The 21,732-nt window shown below is 34.3% G+C and overlaps 1 protein-coding gene across 1 annotated transcript in view; it reads right to left on the reverse strand.

Moving 5' to 3' along the window:
* Positions 1–1,212: 1,212 nt before the first annotated feature.
* Positions 1,213–21,732, reverse strand: part of LOC149088467 (uncharacterized) — a 41,567-nt gene continuing 21,047 nt past the window's right edge. Inside the window, exons 2-3 of the mRNA XM_089247568.1 lie at positions 12,965–13,066; positions 1,213–6,424 (exon numbers count right to left, since the gene is read on the reverse strand). Of these exons, the coding sequence (XP_089103694.1) occupies positions 6,317–6,424; positions 12,965–13,066 (210 nt within the window). The 3' untranslated portion in view covers positions 1,213–6,316. The remainder of the gene's footprint in view (positions 6,425–12,964; positions 13,067–21,732) is intronic.

The following is a 21,732-nucleotide window of genomic DNA, read 5'->3' on the forward strand; positions in this document are numbered from 1 at the left end:
GCTCTGCTTATTATATATATATTCTGTGTTTTTAATTTTTAAAAAATATACAATTTTGAAATCGGGTGATAGTCTTTGAGTCATCCTGTAAAAGTATTAACTTGATATATTGATGTGGAATTTGATTAAATTACACTGCATATGTTTTACATGGTAACTATGTATAGCTCTCTCTCTCTCTCATGAGTAAAGATATTTTTTAGTTTTGGCATAAAACTAACTGACTCTAGTTTTTAAAAATAAAAATGAATTTCTTATTTGACGTTTTTATTTTGGAGAATCTCTCGTGACTCCTCCCCCCCCCCCACCCCGAGTCAATGAACGAGTTCATCCTCCGGGGGTCATGACCCATACTTTGGCAACCGCTATCTTAAATGACCCACCGGCCAAATGGGGACCCCAGGAGTAATCTGATATGGCCCGCGACCTCATACTTAATTTTGCAAAAATATACTAATTGGCACATTTACAGATCAGTGGGCCAAATGTTGTCGGTCCTACACATTCTTACAATGAAATTTTGTTTTAGCGCCCCCCCCCCTCCCTCCCTCCCACAACATTCGAACACCAGCAGCCACTGATTTAAATCAACATGCTAATCGTGAATGATTTATTCAGGTACTCTCCTAATGCCCTGTAAGCACGTGAGTGAGCAAAAGAATGACCTAGAGCATGTGTAAACGAGTAAATAATCAAAAGAGCAACCTATAATGCAAGAAATCGTGTCAGTCAGCGAACAAAAGAGTAACCTAGAGACAGGACCGTCTTAAAAGTCTAAGTGATTTTGATGACCTATTACTCGCAAAGTTATTTTTCTGAGGACCGGTGGCAAATTGTCGAAAATTTCACCCAGATCTCATTTTTTTGAGGGCCCCTTTTTCCCTTGAGGCCCCCGAGCCATGACCGGGAGGGCCTATTAGTTAAGACGGTATTATCTGAAATGTGTGCAAGTATGTGATCCACCAAACCAGGGTGCATGCATGTGAGTGACCAAAGCAGTGACTTAGAGAGTGTGTGAACATGGGAGTGACCAAAAGAGTGGGCGGCAAAATTCTGTAGAGCTTACAAACGGAAAAGCCATAAAAAAATGCGTCTCTGAATATACGTGTATTGTGTTGTCACAAAACGTTCAGATATGGATGAATCCAATCAGCATTAATCCAAATTAAAATGACAAAACCAAATGGACACATAATTCAAAAAAGGACAACATTCTACAGTAAAATTTTATTTCAAATTTCTCGGATCGATAAATAACATTCATAAGCGATTTATTGTGTGCGATACTATGTATATATATATATATATTTTTTTTTTTTCCAGCTATATAACGGAAAAAGTAACAAATAATATTTTTGTTCGATTTTTGTTAAAAATCATTTGCATGAATTTTTTTTTTTCAATTGAAAATACAGGATGTGTCACACAAAAGTGTCAGAAAGGAATAAAAATGTCTCGGTTTATGTTAAGATTTAATTAAGATATGAAAACTCATCAGCAAAAAAAAAAAAAGGAAAATTTCACTGCGATGATGGAATCTCTTAAAAACGATTATTAGGAGAAATATAAAAAGTGAACATTTTGATATGGTTGCAATAAAAAAAATTCAATTTGTAAAATATAGATTCCAATCCCATTACACCGTATGAAAATTATCAGATAACTATGAAATAAAAATTCTCCGATATATCGGTGATTGAAACTATAAATTTTTGCCATTCTTGGATTTTGAAGTTGGACTAATTTTAAATTTTTTAATTTGAGCATGTATAGTTGAGCAGCAAATTCTATTTGTGTAATTATGTTGCAGGGTAACTTGAGAAAGACATTAATTTTACTAGAAGATATGCACAAAAGCTGTCTAATTTTGTAGAGATACTGATTTTCTTTTATCTCTGAACCTACCGGGACTCGTACCCGGGTCCCTGGAACGCTCTACCAATTAAGCTATAGTGACAGATAGAATATTTAATCAATGGAGCGCATGCTAAATGGTACTGTGCATGGTCAGTTTTACGAGCCATAGCTGATTGCCGTCACCGACCAGTCACGCTACCATTCAGTATAAATATGCACTCTCTTGGTTGAACACTCTGTCTGTCATTATAGCTTAGTTCGTAGGGCGTTCGATGGACCCGGGTTGGAGTCCCATAGGGGCAAAGGTGAAAATTTTTCCAAAAAATCAGTATCTCCACAAAATTAGCCAGTTTTTCTGTATATTTTGTATCAACAAGTGGAGAGTACATCTTTTCCTAAATTAATTGTACTAGTCGCTTGATTGCGGCCGTATAAAAATTTATTTTTGTCATTTTCCCTAACAATCAGTTTTGAGAAACTTGACATTACGGAACATTTCTGCTTTAGAACCAAACACGGCCCTGGCTCTAAGAACATTCTTAATGTCTTTGCTGTTCTCATTTTCCATATTATGTTTGAATTTTAAAATAAAATCATGGAATTAATATTAATTTCGAATAATTTTGGTAAATATCCCCCGTATATATATACATTTTTATTTCTTTTTCCACGAACGAAGCAATCTGGTTTCTACGGCTATTGTGAATACACGAAGCTTCGATCTGTAGATATCATGATGAGTTAATGAGTTTCATTCAGCAAAGTTCACTCAACTCATGATATATATGTTACTGCCAAAGCCCGGAATTCGTCAGTTAGGAATTAGCCAATGTCCGAATTTCGGGCTTTCGCCAGCCAGTTCGCGAAATGGCCGGCAACCCTGGCCAAAGTCCGAAACGAAAAAGGCATGATTCGAAGACATCGCCAAGTTGGCGTATTTTTTCGTGATAATTATATCCACGTTAGGCATAGCAACACATCATATCGCAGTCACGATGCGGTAGTCATTTTTTTTTCTCTTCAAAATTTGATAGAAAAACCATATGTATATATTATTATATATAAATAGTTTTTTCCATTCAAATTTCTCTTTCCCTTCTCTCTCGTCATATCATGTACCACATCATATCATGTATCACACGTTGGTGATGAAAAAAATAATAATAATAAATGTGGCGCCTACCAGACGATCGTCTTACATGAGCACATCGAACTTTGGACAGGGTTCTCCGGCCACTTGGCAAACTGGACTGGCTGGCAAAACTGGCAAAAGACCGAATCATTTCTGCAAATCGGCCTTTGGCCAACGCGAATTGGCCACACTTCGGGCTATGGCAGTAACATTATACATTCGGTATGATTCTGACGACAGTCATAAATATGAGACTATGACAGACCTCTGAATGACACACAGCATAACATCGCAGATAAAACTTCATCCAATCATTTTTTTTTCATAATTGAGATAGCCTTAAATAATAATCCCTCTAATAACTATACCGATAAAGAAAACAAAAATACAGAAACTATTTCTAATTGGTTTAATTAATATCCAATGATAATGAATTCAACTGATTCCTCAATGTTGGCAATTCCTAGATCACATTTGTGTCACAAAATATTCTTCAACAAATACAGCCTAAAGAAATCTGACGTCGAATAATAATGCGTATCTATAGAAAACATATCGTCGATCGATAAAAACCACTCTCATGGGATATAACCGTTGAGTGACGCATCAATTGTCCCTGGAATAAAACAAATAACTTAATATTTACTCATAGGAAACTCAGCTGTATGTAGGTTGATTTGTTAGCACCAATTTGTTGCGAATGTTTGGCGACTTGTTTCTGTTCCCAGAGGGTGATAACCAAGTGTTCAATTACTTAATTCTATTAAATGTTTGGTAAATGATTTTAGACGTATTAATATTCCACTTGCAACTCATAGAAATCGTTACGAATGCTAGTGCCAACAGAATGATTCTGGCAACAATTTGCTAACCGTAAAAGCGTCGATAAAACCACATTTGGATTGGTGTAACTTACAACAACACGCATGTGTTCAACACATATTCTATGCAAATAACAGAAACTTCGCTTACTCTTAGACAACGTAGATGTAACAAAAATGATCCTCTGGTACCTTGTTTCTTACCGTCATGCAGTATATTTTGATTTTTCTGTTTTAAGACAACATACAGGGGTTTGCCATAGTTTGAGTTACTCTATTTAGAGTGATATAGCAGGGTTATATTCAACATACTACGCGAGTAAAGATGACCATGTGCCTGTAATTTACGGACATGAAAAATAGCTTTGATTTTCATCACACTAGATAGCGTTTCATTGAAAATTTATGTCAGTGATTAATTATGGCAGCAAGTTTGTCTATTAGAGTCATGCCCAACAGTTTACCATGTGCTCATCCGCCCTTAGAGCTCCTTGATGAGCTGACATTTGCGGCGTCTCTGAGCAAGAATGTAACGTCAGTATTATCGCCATAGCCAATAAGTGTTCCCGTGCCCTGCTTTTCTATTCACTGATTTTCGAAAAATGCAATCGTAAAAACTAAAAACTATATATACTCGATGATATATTATGCAATGCCCATAAAAAATACTTATGGTTGTCTTATTCCAAGTATTTCTTTTATATGTAATTCAGTAGTTTTTTATAAATAATTTGTATAGTTTTATCTTAACTGACTGGAGACAAATTATGTTATGTTGGCTATATATATTTTTACCACATTTTTGTTAAAATATGTTCAACAATTTTTTTTAAGTAATTGGTTTTTCTCCCATATGGTGGGAAAAATTGAATCTGTTTCATTTTTTGCAAGTCAGAGATCTCTACGGTCATTTTAATCCGTAATCCAGAGGTTTTCAACCCTTTTCTAGTCACGAGCACTGCCTCTACCCATCATCAAAAGAAGAGCACCCTTATGGCAAGTTTGACATGCTAATGCATGAAATTATGATTTCAATCCTTGGATGCAATTTGTAAAAGGTGTTTAATTGGAACGCTGATCAAGTGCTCGTGAGCACGAAATCGGACACGAGCATCGAGCACTGTGGTTGCTTCAGAGAGAACCGTGGTGTTCGCAAGCAACAGGTTGAAGATGCCTGCACTAACCAAATCTAATGACAAAATGTCGGACAGAACTCTAAATAGCATCATATGTTAGATGATTTGCATAACTTGTACTAAATCGACGCCTAGTAACAAAAATTAAACTCGTATACCTAGCCCCACGGTGAAATGCTGCTCCCTCTCTTGCAAATATAACTGTAACATATTTGTGAACTAAACATGCTGGTCGCCATTCTACTGTCACTAGGGAATAGGGGCCCATGACATGTATAGATACTTTTTACTTTTCTGTCATTAGTCCCGTAGTACGTGTTACGTTTGAGTTATCTCCGGCGCGATTACACCCCTTGGGGTAATGAGCTTAAATCGTGGTTGCGACGGAGACCCGTCGTACTCGGTTTGAACTGCAAACTGCTTATTCTTTCTAGACCGCTGAGAATAGGGTCACAAAAATTTTCTCCACCCAGCACAAGTTATATAATTTTATGTGTGAGCTGGATATACCACTCCCCAAAAAGTTTGAATCTTCCAGGTATATAGGTCTCTTTTTGAGTTAATGTAAGTAGCTCATCAGAATCCTCTATTCAACCAGAAAATTAATATATATCCATGACTGAGCCATTCTGCCATTAAAAAAAATACACATGGACATAAAACATCTTTTATCCTCATAAAAGTGACATGCCAGCATTTATATGAGCATTATATTGAACGTTGTTCATGGTACATTTGACATTTTTATCAGAGTTCAAAGATAATTATTCGACACCCTTTTGGTTGGTGACTCAATCTCTAACCAGATTCCCACCGAATATTTCACATTTGAAAGGCCTTAGATTTACGCAATTGTCGTGGCATGAACTCGAGACCTTTTCAATAACCAACATGGCATCAATCAAGAGCCTATTCAGATAACAAAGATAAATCGGCACAACGATCCATACATTTATACATCAAATACACTACAATACAATCGGCTGCCAGCGATTGTTGCTGGCTACATCGTATCGTTACTTGTCTCCCCATATTGGGCACCTTTTGTTCGCCGAACAAAACACAATATGCTACGGGACATTGCATCACATTATATTACAAAACAAGACGCGTATATGTACAACAGAATATACTTTGAACAAGCAGGCAATAAGATGTTGAAAATTCCTGCGTTTGCAAGATGATCTACGATTTTATTTGGGGGGGGGGGATTGGGGTTTATGTGTGAAGTGCACATTTTCTTTTTTTTCCTCTCAGTCAGAACAAAACAATAATAATGTACGAAATACTGCTTTGAGAATACGTATGCATCTCAAGTTGCTAGACTCCTTCTTTCTTCCAGGTCCCGGAATTCGTCTCCGGTTCATCAATCAATCTTGGAGTTCTTCAACTTGGAGGCATGTCGACCGCAACAACGTTTTCCCAGATGTTGTGCCGCCGTGATCACCTTCCAGGATATCCGCTTCGCATATTTCCGGCTGAAAATAGGAGACATAAAAACCCATTATGATTATAAGTGGATTTGGTTATCTGAATATTACTCGGTGGTGATTTCTCCGTAAAACATTTATGAAACTATACGTGAAACTCTCATGATCCCCCTTGGGATTTGAATCTTCAGAAATCTTGTCTTAGTGAGTGTTTACGTTATAAAATATAATGCTAATCAAATTACATATTTATGGCTTCAGCGGTTTCGCATCGGTGCCATGATTGCCCCATATAACCTTTGAACCGCCTTATGCCTTTCCACAGAGGTTGAATTTTGAAAAATCACTTCTCAGTGAGGGTTCCCAAACTAACATCATAGGTTCTAACTAACATCATCTATAATATCATAGGTTCCCAAACTTTTCGTTCCCCCACATCGCCCCCTTCATCAGAATTTTTTTTTCTCTCACCGCCCCCGACTCAAGCAAACCCATAGGATCCTATGTTATACTCGTACATTCTATCGTTCCCCCCCAACCATTCCATCGCCCTCCTGGAGGCGATACTGCCCACTTTGGGGAACACTGCTCTACATTATAAAATAAAAGCACGCTTCAGACTGGTTTTCGCGGTTCCTGCCTCTAAGAAGAGCTCTTAGGGCTAGGATTTTTATACACTAAAAATGGAACGTCGTTGCTGATTGGTAAAAAATTCTAAAATTCAGGTGTTTCAACCAATCAGCAATGACATTGAATCGTTAGAGCATAAAAATACTAGCCCTTTATGGACGCTGGTGCATGGCTGTAAATATATTAATAATCTGAATCGTTGTCGGTGATGGTAACTCGTTGCAAAAATTGGTAAATGGGGGAAATTTTTTGCATCTGATTGAAAATTTCAGAGTTTTTTCCAAATAAAAATAACAATAATTATTATTATTTTGTAATTTTGTGCTTTTTTTAAAGCTAAAACACCACTTGGCTAGGTATTTTTTCCTATAGACGGCATCATATTAGTTCTGAATCTGTCGGTAAAAACGTGCTCAAAAGGGAAATTCTTAGGGACATTTTGGCTCGATCAGTTAGTTAGTAAAACGATTTTTTTTTCATACAAAAATAAATAATGCTTCAAAATAATTTAGACAGCATCTATGCTTCTCATTATCACATTATTTTAATAAAACTAAATTTGAGACTGAACAATTTTTTTAAGACATATTTTTCGTTTGTGATTGGGCAGGGCATATTTACAGTTTTTTAAGAGCAAATGCATATTTTATGTAACAATTTTTAGAAGTTTTTAGAGCATAAAAAATAACAAACCGTAAGAGTCATGCACATTTAACAGTACAGTTGGCTTAACTTTACCAGGTTAAACCAGTTTTGGTTTAACCTGGAACTCACGCAATGGCGGAATTGCGATTCCAATGAAAGTTGTGGCCGAAGCCATGTACGTACATATTAAGATGGGTACAGCGTCATCTATTGATAACAGCCTGAACTATTTTTTATTTCTCCAGACAAATTCCATTATTTCAAGTATGTAAGTGAAGTTTCAGGTCATTCCGACAAGTGGTTCTTCCATTACAGCGTTTTGAAATCGGGACTTTGAAGAAGTACAGGGTGATTATAATTAGTTTAATAAAAATACAAAACTCATAAATGTTTACATAAACATAAAAAAGCACCAAATGGCATATTTATTTTTGCTTATTTTTTAAAAACATAATTCCGGAAGAAACAAATCTAAACTGAAGAAAATATTTGTTTTTCACTCCATAAGTCTATATATGCTTAAAAAATATTTCAAACAACATCATTTCTCAAGATTTTTTTTTTGAAGCTGCTAATATTTTTGTGAATAAAGAAACTATCTCTTTAATCTTTCTCCTTAAAATTATAGCTTCAAGTATATTCCATTACTCATTAAAAAAAAAAAAAGAACAGAACTTATCGACGTATAGTACTAGGAACTACGAATAGGATAATCTCTACGAGGTCAAGCATAAATTCAAATTACGGCTTCGTGTAGGAAGAAATAAGAAATGGTTGTTTTTCCAACGATAAATCTCGTAGATGTACCATATAGTTATTTCGGACAGAAGCACATTCCTTCACTGGAAACTGTCTCATGAAATTCCGTTTCGGAGCCATACTTTTCGTATACTTTGATACAACGATTCATTTTTCTTTTACAAAGGAAAAAAAAGCCCTCTATTTATCCATCGATTTTAACATTAGGAGGTCTTTCAGATAAAAAAAATAGGACTCTTTCATTTTTTCCTTGTAAGAAACCGATCTTTGCGAAACGTTATTTATTTTTCGAGATACATTTCTCGATCCGAAAGAGAAAACAAAAAAAAAAACTTCTTTCTAATGTGAAGTTAGATATCGAAGTCCCTCATATATAGCGTTATTTCTGTTGGAAGGAAATGTCTTCGACAACGTGAAAATTCATGTTTAGAAGAATGGCTGAAAAAGGAATAATAGAAAAATAACGAATCGTTTTGTATTGTATAGAAAACGAGTGCGCAACGTTTTATGCCCACGGGCTAGATAGGTGGTATTCCTGCAGCTAGCAAGGCCAGAAACTTAAATGTAAACGGTGACCATATGACCCGTGAGACATTTCCGTAATTTTGGAAAAAGTTCGGATTTTATGAAAAGTTCACTTTATGAAAGTGAACAAAATGTTCAAAACAAATTATGCACAAATGTTCACTTTATTTTAATAAAAGTTCACTTAAAGGTATGAACAAAAAGTTCACTTCATGAAATGTCCCGTTATTGCTCCCGTATTTTCAACAACGCCTACTTGAACTTTTTGAATAAAAAATTACGATTATTTTAATGACTTATAAATTGTGTCATTATAATTATGACTAATTTATTTATTTTTAGTCATATAACTATATTTGTCTCAAATATTTGTCAAACATATGTGTTTTTATTTTATTTCACTTTTTTGTTGTTTTTGTTCAATTACATTTTTACCCATTCCAAATTACAGCAGCCCTCTCTTTCCCATTATTAGCAATTTTAATTGTGACATCATCACTTTCTCTTGACAATGTTTTTGGCCTCACTTGGCAACGTAATTTGTCTTTGACAGTTTTTTTTTTGGCTGTCATTGTCAACTTGACTCGAATTTGACGATTTTTCTTTTTTTGTGATAATTGGTGAAACCCGTATATGGATCACAATTTCCCGTATTTTTCTGAAGGAAATGTGGTCGGCCTAGGCATTTATCGTGTAATGTGTAACATATTTTGATACTTTTCTACCGAAAAACCTTTCGCTGACGAATGAAACCCTTTTGAGGGCCATATGTGACCCACGGACCGGAGGATATGCACTCCTGGTATAGAGAGTGGCTCGAAACTTCATGTAAAAGAACTTGAAAAGTGACAAATAGCATCAAAATGAATCATGTTGAAAAAACGTTTTGTTTGACCGTTTTCATCGTACCCCAGTCATTTTCTGCACACGAGAGCTAATCAGACTGGGACATACAATTTATTGCGATTCCGAACGGCAGCCTTTTTTATATTCATGGAGAGGTTGGATCACTAACCAAGGGTGTAGCGGCGGGGGGGGGGACCAGACCCACAAGTCCCCCCCCCCCGAAATGTGAGAAAATGACCGAAAAAGGGAAAAAGATGGCCAAATCCATTGTTCTGTCACTTTGGTCCCACCCCCCGAACGAAATTTCTGGCTACGCCCCTGTCGCTAAACCCCTGGATGTGGGACTCCTGCGGTAGCAATCTTTTTCTGTGGTCATGCCGGCGTTTCTGGTGTACCCTTGTGTATCAGGAAAGTTTCTGATCAGGACGAACGGAGTGTCAAACACGCGACACTTCTAAACACATACTTTGTTACTTTAGGCGAGTATCTTATCGACCTGGGCTACCGCGCCCAACGTTTTGTTTCAATAAAATAATAATTGAGACCCGAAAAGTTAAAGTTGGGATAATCATACTTAGGAGGAGTCGTTTAAATGCATGGTACGCAAAATAACCTTTTGTTTCATAAATTTAACTCTCACCAACAATCACCATCATCGTTGCAGATATCCATGAAACTGCAAATATTATTTCTCTCATGCTGCGTGCATCATCAATGAAACTAACGATGGGGGCGTGAGTGGCGCAGGGATAATATTCTTGTCTACTACCATGAAGGAGTCTGTCAGGTCCATAGGTTCGATCCTGAGCAACGGTAATGATAACTTCTTCATCCATCGGACCTGAGGCGAGCGCCGGTAGATGGCGCCTCAAAAGTTGAGGATCGACAAGAGGAGAATGTTGAGGATGTCCAAGATGAGGACGGACATATAACATGACTTTCACCACAGAAGATTTCCGGCCCGACTCGATCGATAGCAAATTCCTTTCGGCGCTATGACCGAAGTCGGTGAGCTCTGGAAAATGGTCCCAAACAGTGCCAACAACGACATGATGTAAGTTCTTGCTAATCCTAAAGAAAGAAGGTGCTTCGTACGAAAATCTCCCACAGAAAGAAAATGTCAATTGCCCACTAGTACAGAGAATGAACTTGCTGAACTTTTTTTAAAAATATTATCCACGACGTATTTGTTAGAAAGAGTAATACGCAAGATTTGAATGATTTTGGGAGAAATGAAACTAATACATTAACATAAATTCACGTTGTTGCATTAATGCTTCAAAATGTTTCCGAATTTCCAATTTTACGAATAGCATCAACAATAGCATAGCAAATTATTTATTTTATTCTGGGGGGTTACTAAATAAGCTTAATTTCATTCATATTGACATCTCTGCGCTCATTTCATCCCATCGTGAAAACGATGTGAGCTTTTGTTGTCCGAAACCAGAACGTATATTAACAAACTTTGTATTGATACGAGTAAAGGAGAAGTTTAGTGCAACGTGATTGGTCGAAGTGAATGACGCAGAGAAATATTACGTCACTTTCAGCGGAGTACCCGGCTAAGTTGAAAAGTCAATATCTCAATGGCAAGCGTGTAGATATGCGTCCCGAGCCTCAGTCGTATGGGGCACTAGTGAAAAACTCCGTCTCCCACCTTCGTGTTTCGTTTACTGTCATGCGCGTTTCAAGTGGACATGGTTCATTTGGATGTGTTCCACATTGTGGCGAAGTCTTTAACCACCCTGTATATGGCACTAAGCAGTCAACAGGCAATTAGTTGGTTACCAGCAGAGTAGTATTACTTCCTCCCGACGAATAGTAATGTCACCTGCACCAAACCTTCTCGATAAGCCATGATGGAGGCAAAGAAGGAAGCAAACCTCCGAGGCACAATTCATGCTTTTCGAAGAAAAACGTTGAAAGTTTTTGAATTGCAATAGACCAGAGTTGTATATGGTACAGAAAGAAAGAAACCGGTTCCTGGATGCTCCCCACCACGAAGATATTTTTTGTAAAGCCAATCGTGATCGTCTTCAAACTATTGGTCACTAGAAGTACATAAAATGACCATGACGACGCAACCTAAAATGACCCTCACTAAGAAAAAGATAACTATTTCATATCGCTGGTGCTACAGAACCTGGTCGTGCTCGGTTCGTTCAGTTTAATTTAGTATGAAGAGACCGGTTTTTTATTCCAAACTTCGAGGCACGAATGCGAGCCGGTCTCCCCTTTTAAAAGGCCTCTCCACAGAGCGCAGGCAGTTCTATAACTGGATACTTTACCAACAGGAAAATTTAAATGTATTCGCCATCTTCATTTCAAAATATGGAAGACTTATGGCAGCACCAGTAAGAACACGAACACAAATACTTGGGGCCACACATACACTCAGAACACACATTCCGGCGTGTATTGGTTCATTAGAAATGTGGAGGAATGTGTAGAAGGTGCATGTCAATGGTTTTCAAAATTTTGTCCTTCGCGCCTCCCTTGCCCATACACACAAAATATTTGTGCACAAATATTTGCTGTACAAAAAATGAAAAAAAAAATTAATCCTTTAAGCCCGAGCTCGAACGATCGCACGGGGGAAAAACTTAACAAACATTCATGTTTCCAAAAATTTCCTGGTCTTTAAAGGGTTAAAAAGCAATGAATAAATTTAAAAACACAAAATAGTACAAAAACAAGGGGAAAAAATCATGTCTCATCTGCGGTTCCCCGGAATTGTTTGGCGGATATTTTTCCATACAAAAAAACCACTACAAAACATAAATAGGCACACAAATGAATTTCTTCGAATCACCGCGATGCCCTTAATATAGATTGACGACGCACAATTTGAGAAACCCTGGGTTAAGTAGAAGTATGAAGAAAGCAGGTCGACCTTCTACACTATACTTACGTATTTTTAGGAATCAACTATAAATTCAAATGATTCACCTCTCAGTGAGACAGGAATGCTTCTCTTGGTGCACATGCACCTCACAAACATTCCCCCACAAATGCATGCCGGAAAATGTGCCATTTCATTAGAAATTCCTCAGAGGAATGTTTATGAGGTGCATGTGCACCAAGAGAAGCATTCCTATCTAGCTGAGAAATAAATCATTTGGATTTATTTTTGATTCCGAAAGTAACATTTACGGTATTCATGTACATAACCGTACTCACGTGCATATTGACGACCGTGCTGTTCTCATGCTTGCATTCTTCTGTGTCTTTCATCTGAGGCTGAACTTTCAATGTTACACTGTACTTGGTAGGTTTACCAACCTGTGAAAGGAAAGAAGAGAATAACTATGAAAAATAATCATAAAAACATGTGCCGTATTGAAATTTCATAGAATATTTTAAAATGGATGGAAGGCTATATATTTTAGAGAATCAAAATTCTTCAAATATGGGAAAATTCGAAAAAAGAAAAAGTCAAATTCTGCCTCTGGCATTCAAGTAACTTTGAAATAGAATTTTATGTCACATTTTCGCTAGAAAATCGTCTTATGGCTTGTAAGCACTCAAGATTTTCTTAGAAGAACTCCATGGTGTAAGTAAAGAAAAAAGGCAAAAATTCTTCAGAAATGAGCTTCTTCGAAAATTTTCCCTGAGTTTCGAACTCAAGTCTCCGGAACAGTTGCGATTCGTCCCAGAAGAGTAGGATTTGCGCTTAAAAAGAACTCGAAGGAAGTCAAAAGACTTTGAGTTTCTCTCTATTTGAAGTTCCTGTAAAGTCAATGATTCCAACAAAAAGATATTTTTTGTAAGAATTCAAGACATTTCTATGCTAGAACTCACCCCAAATGTCTTACACAGAAAATAAATAATTTTAAATTCATTGAATTTAATACGATGTCAATGATTACAGCTGTTTTATGGTGTCAAAGTTGTCAATATATTGTCTCATTTATAGTTTACAGATTTGTGTTAAATATGAAAAAAAATCTATACTCAATTATTTTGAAGTTAATATAAATTATAAAATTATAATTAAATATTGATAATAGTATAGCATTAGTCAGATACAGTGATTGAGAGTGATTAAATTTTGTACATTAGTAACAGTAATGAAATCCATCAAAACTGATCGGCAGTGAATATAAGTGTGAATAATAATAAAAAAAAAAATCAAATCCATTGAAAGTTGTCAAGAATCGATAAAAGTGATGAAGAACAAAGAGATAGTAGGGAAGGACAATGAGATCAATATAATGTAGAAAAGAATAATGAAATGGATTGAAAGCACCCAACAATAATTAAATCGATCAAAACTAATCTAATCAAGAGTGATGAAATCGGTTAAAAAATTACTCAATCAAGAAAAATCGAGGTGATAAAAAACAGTTGCAAGTAATCAAATCGATTAAAAACAGTCGGAAGTAGAATAAATCGATCAATAGGAATCGGGAATATAAAAAATCGATTAGAAGTAGTCTGCTTTGATAGAATCAATTAAATATGGTCACGTTCAAGAACATCGACTAAAAATAGGCAGGTGTACAACATCGATTAAAAGAGATAAAAAAAAAAAATCATGAAATCGATTAAATGGGAAAAAGAATTATAAGAAGAATTAAGTACGACAGCATAGTGGTATAAATAAAGAAGCCATCATACTTTGATAAGACAACCATATTATTTTTTATGGACAATGTCTTATTATATTATCAATCATTAATTTTATTTTTTTGGTGATATATGCTTTTATATTGGGCATTTTGGTGATATATGCTTTTATATTGGGCATTTTGGTGATATTTGACATTTGTATTTTTTATGGGCCTAATTTTTCACCCATATGGTTGGGAAATTTGCCTGATGTGTGTTGTGGCCTTTGTTTTTGTGTATTCACATCAAATCAATTTAAAGATAAAGATGTATGAAATAGATTGAAAGTACTCAAGTTTGATGAAATCGATTAAAATTAGTCGAGGGGAAATTTTATAGATTAAAAGTAGTCGAGGGAAATTTAATCTATTGAAAGCAGTCTTGGAGAAACTTAATCGATTAAAAGAATTCGAGAACGATGAAATCGATGTTAAGTAATCAAAGCTAGAGAATGATGTAAAATAATGGAATAAATCAAAAGTGGTCAACAGTGATGAAATCGATTAAATGTGAGTGTTCGAGTACGTTTCTCCACGATACAGAAGTTATTAAAATTTCTCAGATTTTACGCTATCACAGTGCTATAACCATTCCGTTGAGATCGTGAATGATTCGTCACTCTTACATGAAAGAAAAAAGCCTATTCTGAACAGCTACTAAACTCATGCCGGAACGCGAAATCAACAATAAAATCTGAAAATCACGTTTTTTCGTTATCATTCCGTATTCGCCTAAGTTCACGGTCAATCTAATCTTTCTGTAGACACGATCATTCTAAATTGCCTCCAAAAACTGCAGTTTCAAATTCACTTTAAAAATATTGTATATATATAAAACCGCATTTTCAGGATAAAATGTTTGAAACTTTTTATGCTAAAAAAAAAGTAAATTTACCCACATTGGATGTGAACGATACACATGGAAAGAATCTCATATGTTCAAAAAAATAAAAATTCGGAAGAAAATTTCGGCAAATACTTGCAGTCGAAACCGAACTACGAACCATAGTAAAATTCTATACGATGGCCTCTATTCCTCGTTTGATAGAAAATAGCTAAGAGTCTTCGGTCGAGAATAAGGAATGAAAATTCTCCATCCCGTGGGATTTTAAGCCTGTTTATCTTTATTCGGGCCGTGATTGAAGTCCGTGATCCGGATACTGATTCGAGATGTGGCTTTCCATGAGGTTTTTTTTTTATAACTTGTGCAGTTTGATCACGATTTTTCTTGTGCATCCACTCTTTGTTAAACACACTCAAGTGCTTTTGTTCCCCCTGAACTTTCAGAACGATATTGTTGTTCTGTTTGGTATTTACGGAATAATTCAATTTGCAATCGGATTGTTTTCGGATAATTAGGTGAGCCTTGGGAGCTGTTATTGTCTATTCAGTCACGTTGTATAATAAAATATTGCATTTTTTAGAACGCTTTCTCATTGCGAAGGTTATACTTGACATTAATATACAGACTTTCCTAAATTGTTTGCACAGCGGAAAGCTCTGCAACCGTTAAGCACAGAAAGTTTTCAAATGGCGTGCGGTCAGTTACTCAAAATGTCTTACATTTCCCAAAGGGTCATATACATAAAAATAGTAAAACGTTTTATGTAGACCCCGTGTGCTAAAAATGTTAATTATTGAAATGTAAATGTGGCATTGAGAGAAGTCGTTTACAAAAATTTGCACGTTTTCATTAATATTAAGGTGAATTTGGAGTTTTCAGCATTTATCATCAATGATTGAGGGTGTGGTTTACAAATTGCGAAACGTTGCAAAAAGTTGTAAAAATTCTGCAATTGGCAAAATAATTGTGAAAAATGTAATTGTTATTCAGCGTGAATAAAAAAAGGAAATGGTTGAGTCCATTCTATTTGTGTACAGTCCCAAAAAATGACAATTTTGTGGTAATGAAAACTTGTCAACACAGTGATAAGTTGCCAAGAATAGTGAATTTATATACATTGAATATATCTCGATAAATACTGCCTCCAAAAATATGAGAGTTTTTGCAAATGACTTTTTAAAGTGGCATCTATGTTTCAATAAGTAGAAGTTTCAACGTACGGGGCACAGTATAAAAAAGTTAATTTCTTAATTTTTTTTATCTATACGACCCCTCAAACAAATTTTGAGATTTTAAGTAACTGCACATCATTTGAAATTTTTTTTTTAAATTGAAAGTATGTTTCCAGAGTTAACAGTTGCAAGATATCTAACAGTTTGGGACAACCTGTATTGACTCTTTTTTAAACAAGTTATTTAAAATTATTCTAAATCTTATTCTATCATATTAGACTATCATGCTAATGCGCAATGATTGCACATTTTTGACTTAATCGCTAATGCGAACTTTTATTAAATCCTAAAAACAGTTCAGCAAAGAGCTAGCCGAAATTCAATTTTACAATAAATTAATAAATGATGGAATGATAAATTCAGACACAAAACGGGAGCAAATGAAAATTATTTCAAAATATTATTTTAAATTCATTTATTAAAAAAAATTAAGCATGAAAAATTATGGAGCAATAACATTTTAATAAAAATATTTCAATAAATAATATTTGGTGTGTGGAAAAATTTCTCTCTCTCCCTCTCTCAAATATTTATTAAATTTTTTTATGAAAATCATATTTTAATATTGATTAAAATCATCCCTTTCAAAAGCGGTGCTTAGTTGAAAAATTATTTATTAAGTTTTATTAAAATTTTACTTGAAAATCGTTATTAAAATATGATTCCATTAAAAAGTTTTATTTAATTATTTTGAAATTATTTTTCAACCTCACTATCTAATGAAAACCTTTTTTTTGTGTTTATTAGCTCTGCTTGAAATACAGTCGAATCCCGTTATAACGAACTCCGAGACCGGATAAATCACTTCGTTATAACGAAATTTCGTTATACAGGAATTTTTTTTTTTTTTTGCTTTGTTCCTATTTAAACTTATGTGGGCGATTAGAAAAGTGTTAGTTAAAACGAGATTTTTTTTCGTTATGACGGTATTCATTAAAACGGGATTCGGCTGTAGTATTTATTAAAAAGAAAAATTGAAATGCTGGAAATTTATTCATTAAATATAAAAATAGAAGAGTTTATAAAATATTATTTATTATAAAATTTATTTATTAAATATGGTTTATTATAAAATTTATTTATTAAATATTGCTTATTATAAAATTTATTTATTAAATATTGTTTATTATAAAACATATTTATTAAATGTATTTTCTTAAAACGAACATCTGGAAAAACATTTTCCAAAAAAAAATACTACATCTGCAAAAATATTTCATTTTCTTCAAAACGCAATGCGAGTAATAGAAACATTGGATATATTTAAACAAATGAATTTCTTATATTCACATGGGAACCAAATGATATTTAAATCATCTCATCTCAGTATAGACTTTGTGATCAACATGTTAATGAGATATGATAAATTTTTCCATGTTCCTTTGTTTCGTCTTTATCTTTTATATAAAATCAAATATATTTTTGTATTTACATTTTCAATAATTACAGTGGTCGGTGTGTATTTTATATTACGCGAGCTATAGTTGGCAAACATTTTCCTTCCACTTTTTTACCCAAATTTCCGAAAAAACCCGGAAAAAATGTGGGTTAGATTAAAAGTGAAAGAAAGAAGATTAAAAAACAAAAGTTTCTCATCACGAAAAACAATTTTCTAGGAAAATACCGACAAAAATATTTTCTTTTCTACACATAGTTTGAAAAACATTACCAGCGAGAAAGAAACTGTTTATGCAAAGCATATACTTTAAGTATATAGCATGTGGAAAAAATTAATTTCTTTTCAAGGAACAGATGGTTAGTGTATCTGTGTATAGTAAAAAAAATACTTTGAAGAAAAAAATTTCCGTCATCTTAGTTTTTTTAAATACAAAAACGTGAATAAAATAAAATAATCAAAGATATTCTAGATAAATCTTATATTTTTATTGCAGTTTTTAAAATTATGTACTTGTTCTTATTTCTATTTAACTAAGTGATTTTTTATGACTAAATCTTCATATTTTTTTAAAATTTAAAAAAAGTATTGAGTGTGATAATGTACGCAACTAGTTTCGGAAATTTATTTTTTAATATTTTCATATAATTTTACATTTTTTAGCATGTTTATCGTGAAAATCATGGAACAAAATTTTGTGCGCTAACTTTTTTTTACGATATTCGGACTTATTTAATAACTAAAAAATGAATTGCTTTAGATTTAAGAAAAATTATTCTACTGTACAGAGTGAAAGGAAAGTCTTTTCAACTTTTTTTACTTAAAAACGGAGAGCTAAATTTATGAGATTTGGATAACGGTATCGTGAAGTAGCTGAGCCTGATCAAATAGCTGTGAGTAAAATAAGAATTGAGTAATGGAAGGGGGAGTGTGTGTGTATAAGTGAAAATAAGTGTGTATAAGTGTATATAACCACAATACAAAAAATACAATTTGTGAAATTTGTGTACAGGATTTGCACAAATGAATGACACGATTTTGGAAATTTATATTTTCAGAACTATTAATCTGTGATTCATGAAAATAAAGAAAAACATTCAAAGTTTTTTTCCTTTAAAATCAATCATGATAGCACTTTCGTAGAACGAAATGACTGAAATTGACTGAAATATTTTTTTTTTTCAGTTAGAAATTTCTAAACGCACGGTGCACAGAAGTAGCGGAAACAATCCTTCCATATTCTAATACACAAAAACTTTCTCCACTCATTGTCACCATTTTTAATTTCATAGGCTGTGCTTTACGGAAGTGCTGTCATCTGTTGAGCGATCCTGCGGATAAAACTTTGAATATTTTTTAATGTATCACTCACATTATATATAATAGTTTTGAAAATATTAATTTAAAATCGTATCATTTATTTGTACAATCCTTGCATATATTCGTGCTAGCGTATGCATTAATAATCTTCTTTTGTTTCGGTTTTTTTGAAAAATAAAAGGGTAATGATATTATGACATTAATAATATTAGCAAAAACTACTATGATAAATATTGGAACCTAACTATTAGCATTTTAGAACTCTAACTACACATTTTGACTACTACTAAACTGTAAATGCACTTCGTCCATATTCGTCTGTGGAACTTCTAACGAAATGGTACATGTTGGAATGTGTGTGTCGTGTTGTGAACCTTAAGGCCCATTTACATGCGTTAAGTGGTTATGTAGGCAACTAAATTTTAAGTTATCGTTGCTCACAAAGTGTTCACACGATAAGTGATTAAGTAGATGTCATTGGATAATTTTTATGGAGGGCCAAGCGCAATTAGCGCATGCGCATAGAGCCTGCTCAAAGGAAGGGAAACTTTTTTTTTAAGCTTACTCTCACTAGCAGTAATATACCTAATTCATAGGAAATTTCACACATTCGCGTTAAAAAGTGGTATGTGAGAAACTTCTTGGCATTTGTGGAAAATTCCAAAGATTCATTAAACTTGAAAATTATTTGAAATTTTATTTTTTAAAATTTAATGTAGTGCTTTTCTTAACGTTAAATAGTTAATTATGTATTTTTGCCAATAGATGGCAGCAAATTCGTTTTGGATGACGGAAAAATATTCCAAACCCGTCGTTTTCAATAGGACGCGCTATATTTTTGAATCTTCAATTTTTTTCAATTTCTGGGAGCACGTCGACCGAATACTCCATAGCTTCCACTATTCCCAACATCTATTGATTTTTAGCTTGTTTTTTAAGGTAGTTTTCATTTCTATAGTTCAACAAACGTTCATGGCGAAGATATCCTTCAACAAACTTGAAGGTTGTGTGCTCTATCCACTTCGCGATCCTACATTTCCACAGAATTTTAGATAAATGGAAGGAGACGAAGGAGCATAAACAAGTTCACGTTTAAGATCGAAATAAACTCGAGAGAGAGCAAAAAGACCCCTAGAACAGTGGCAGGCCACGCCTCCTGGCGCGTGCTCATATGTCTACCTAACGAAAAAAAATAGAATCGGGTTTATTTACTAAATCACTTAATCACTAAATGAATAAATCACTTACTAAGTAAAAGGCTTGTAAACAGTCATTATCGTCCGCATACATTTTAAAGTACTTGAAAATTTAAATTTTAGTAACCTACTTAATCACTTAACGCGTGTAAATAAGCCTTTAGCGCGATATAAAGCTTGATTCTGTGCATAAACTAAAGATATATACTACTTAGTACTACATAGAGTAGACTACTATTATTACTCTATGATTCTGTGTAATGCTTGGTATAGTGCTGTCATCTATGTTTCGAACTATGAGTGAAACGAAATGATTGAAAATTTTACCGTTGCAGGCCTGTTGCTTGCTCTCTGTGGTTTCATATTGACTACTAAACCAACCATGCACCTCGTCCATATTCCTCTGCGGAACTTCTGGCGGAAGTCCATTTGACTGCAGTTTCCATTTTGACTGCGGGTGCCATCTTTGTAAACGTTTTATTTCTGTAGTGGCAAGGTTTATGAAGTAAATTTAATATTTAATATGCATTCAATTAATTTCCCTGTTGAATAAAATATTAATCCCAAAGTTTCTTATTGTTTTCCTTCGAAAATTGTTCGAACTAAAAAATATATATATAGTTTTCTTCTTCATTATATAAATCACATTCGACGTTTTTAATTCAGCAGTTACCGGTTCTCCAGTTACAAAAATTCGAAATTTCCATTGTTTACTTTATTCATATTTTTATTTGTTTGAGATTGCAGCCGTTATCAGGCTGCTCTGTAATGCACCAGAAAGATTAACCGAAATTAAACCGATGCGATTACGGAATTCTCATAATTTTTCGTTACTCTTCTACTTTTGTTTTTTGATTTTCCTTACTTTCTATTCATTTCTTACGAATGCCTGAGTTTGATACCCGTGCAACCAAATACTTCGGTTGTCGGCTAAAGTGTATTTTTCTACCACGAGATGCAAATTGAACCCGTCGATTTCTTCGAAAAAACCTCGACTCGGCGAGTGATAGAACTTACAACATGTAATTCAGAAAAATAATAACTTATCCCTTCAAACGGCATAGTAGAAATCACTAAAACCCCACTAAAATGTAATTTCTTTCATTCAAGTAAACTTTCTTCCGATTTTTCAGCAGGTAGGAGGTAACTTACCTTAACTTTTGGAGGTAACTTATCTCCTCCTATGGACCCCTTACTTAATAGGGAAGAAAAGTTTTCCATTGAGACCAGCTTTACAAAATATCTGTGCTTGCTAAAATTAAAGGTTTTTAAGAAAGCGAAATATCTCGTCAATGCCACTGAGAAGATTAACCAGTCAATTACTCACTATTTTGAACTTAGATGGCGCAT

The sequence above is a fragment of the Pholcus phalangioides genome, unplaced genomic scaffold (genome assembly GCF_987345545.1).
Source record: "Pholcus phalangioides strain wild (caught in Gottingen) unplaced genomic scaffold, Ppha-v1.0 ptg000003l_1, whole genome shotgun sequence".
NCBI lineage: Eukaryota > Metazoa > Arthropoda > Arachnida > Araneae > Pholcidae > Pholcus > Pholcus phalangioides.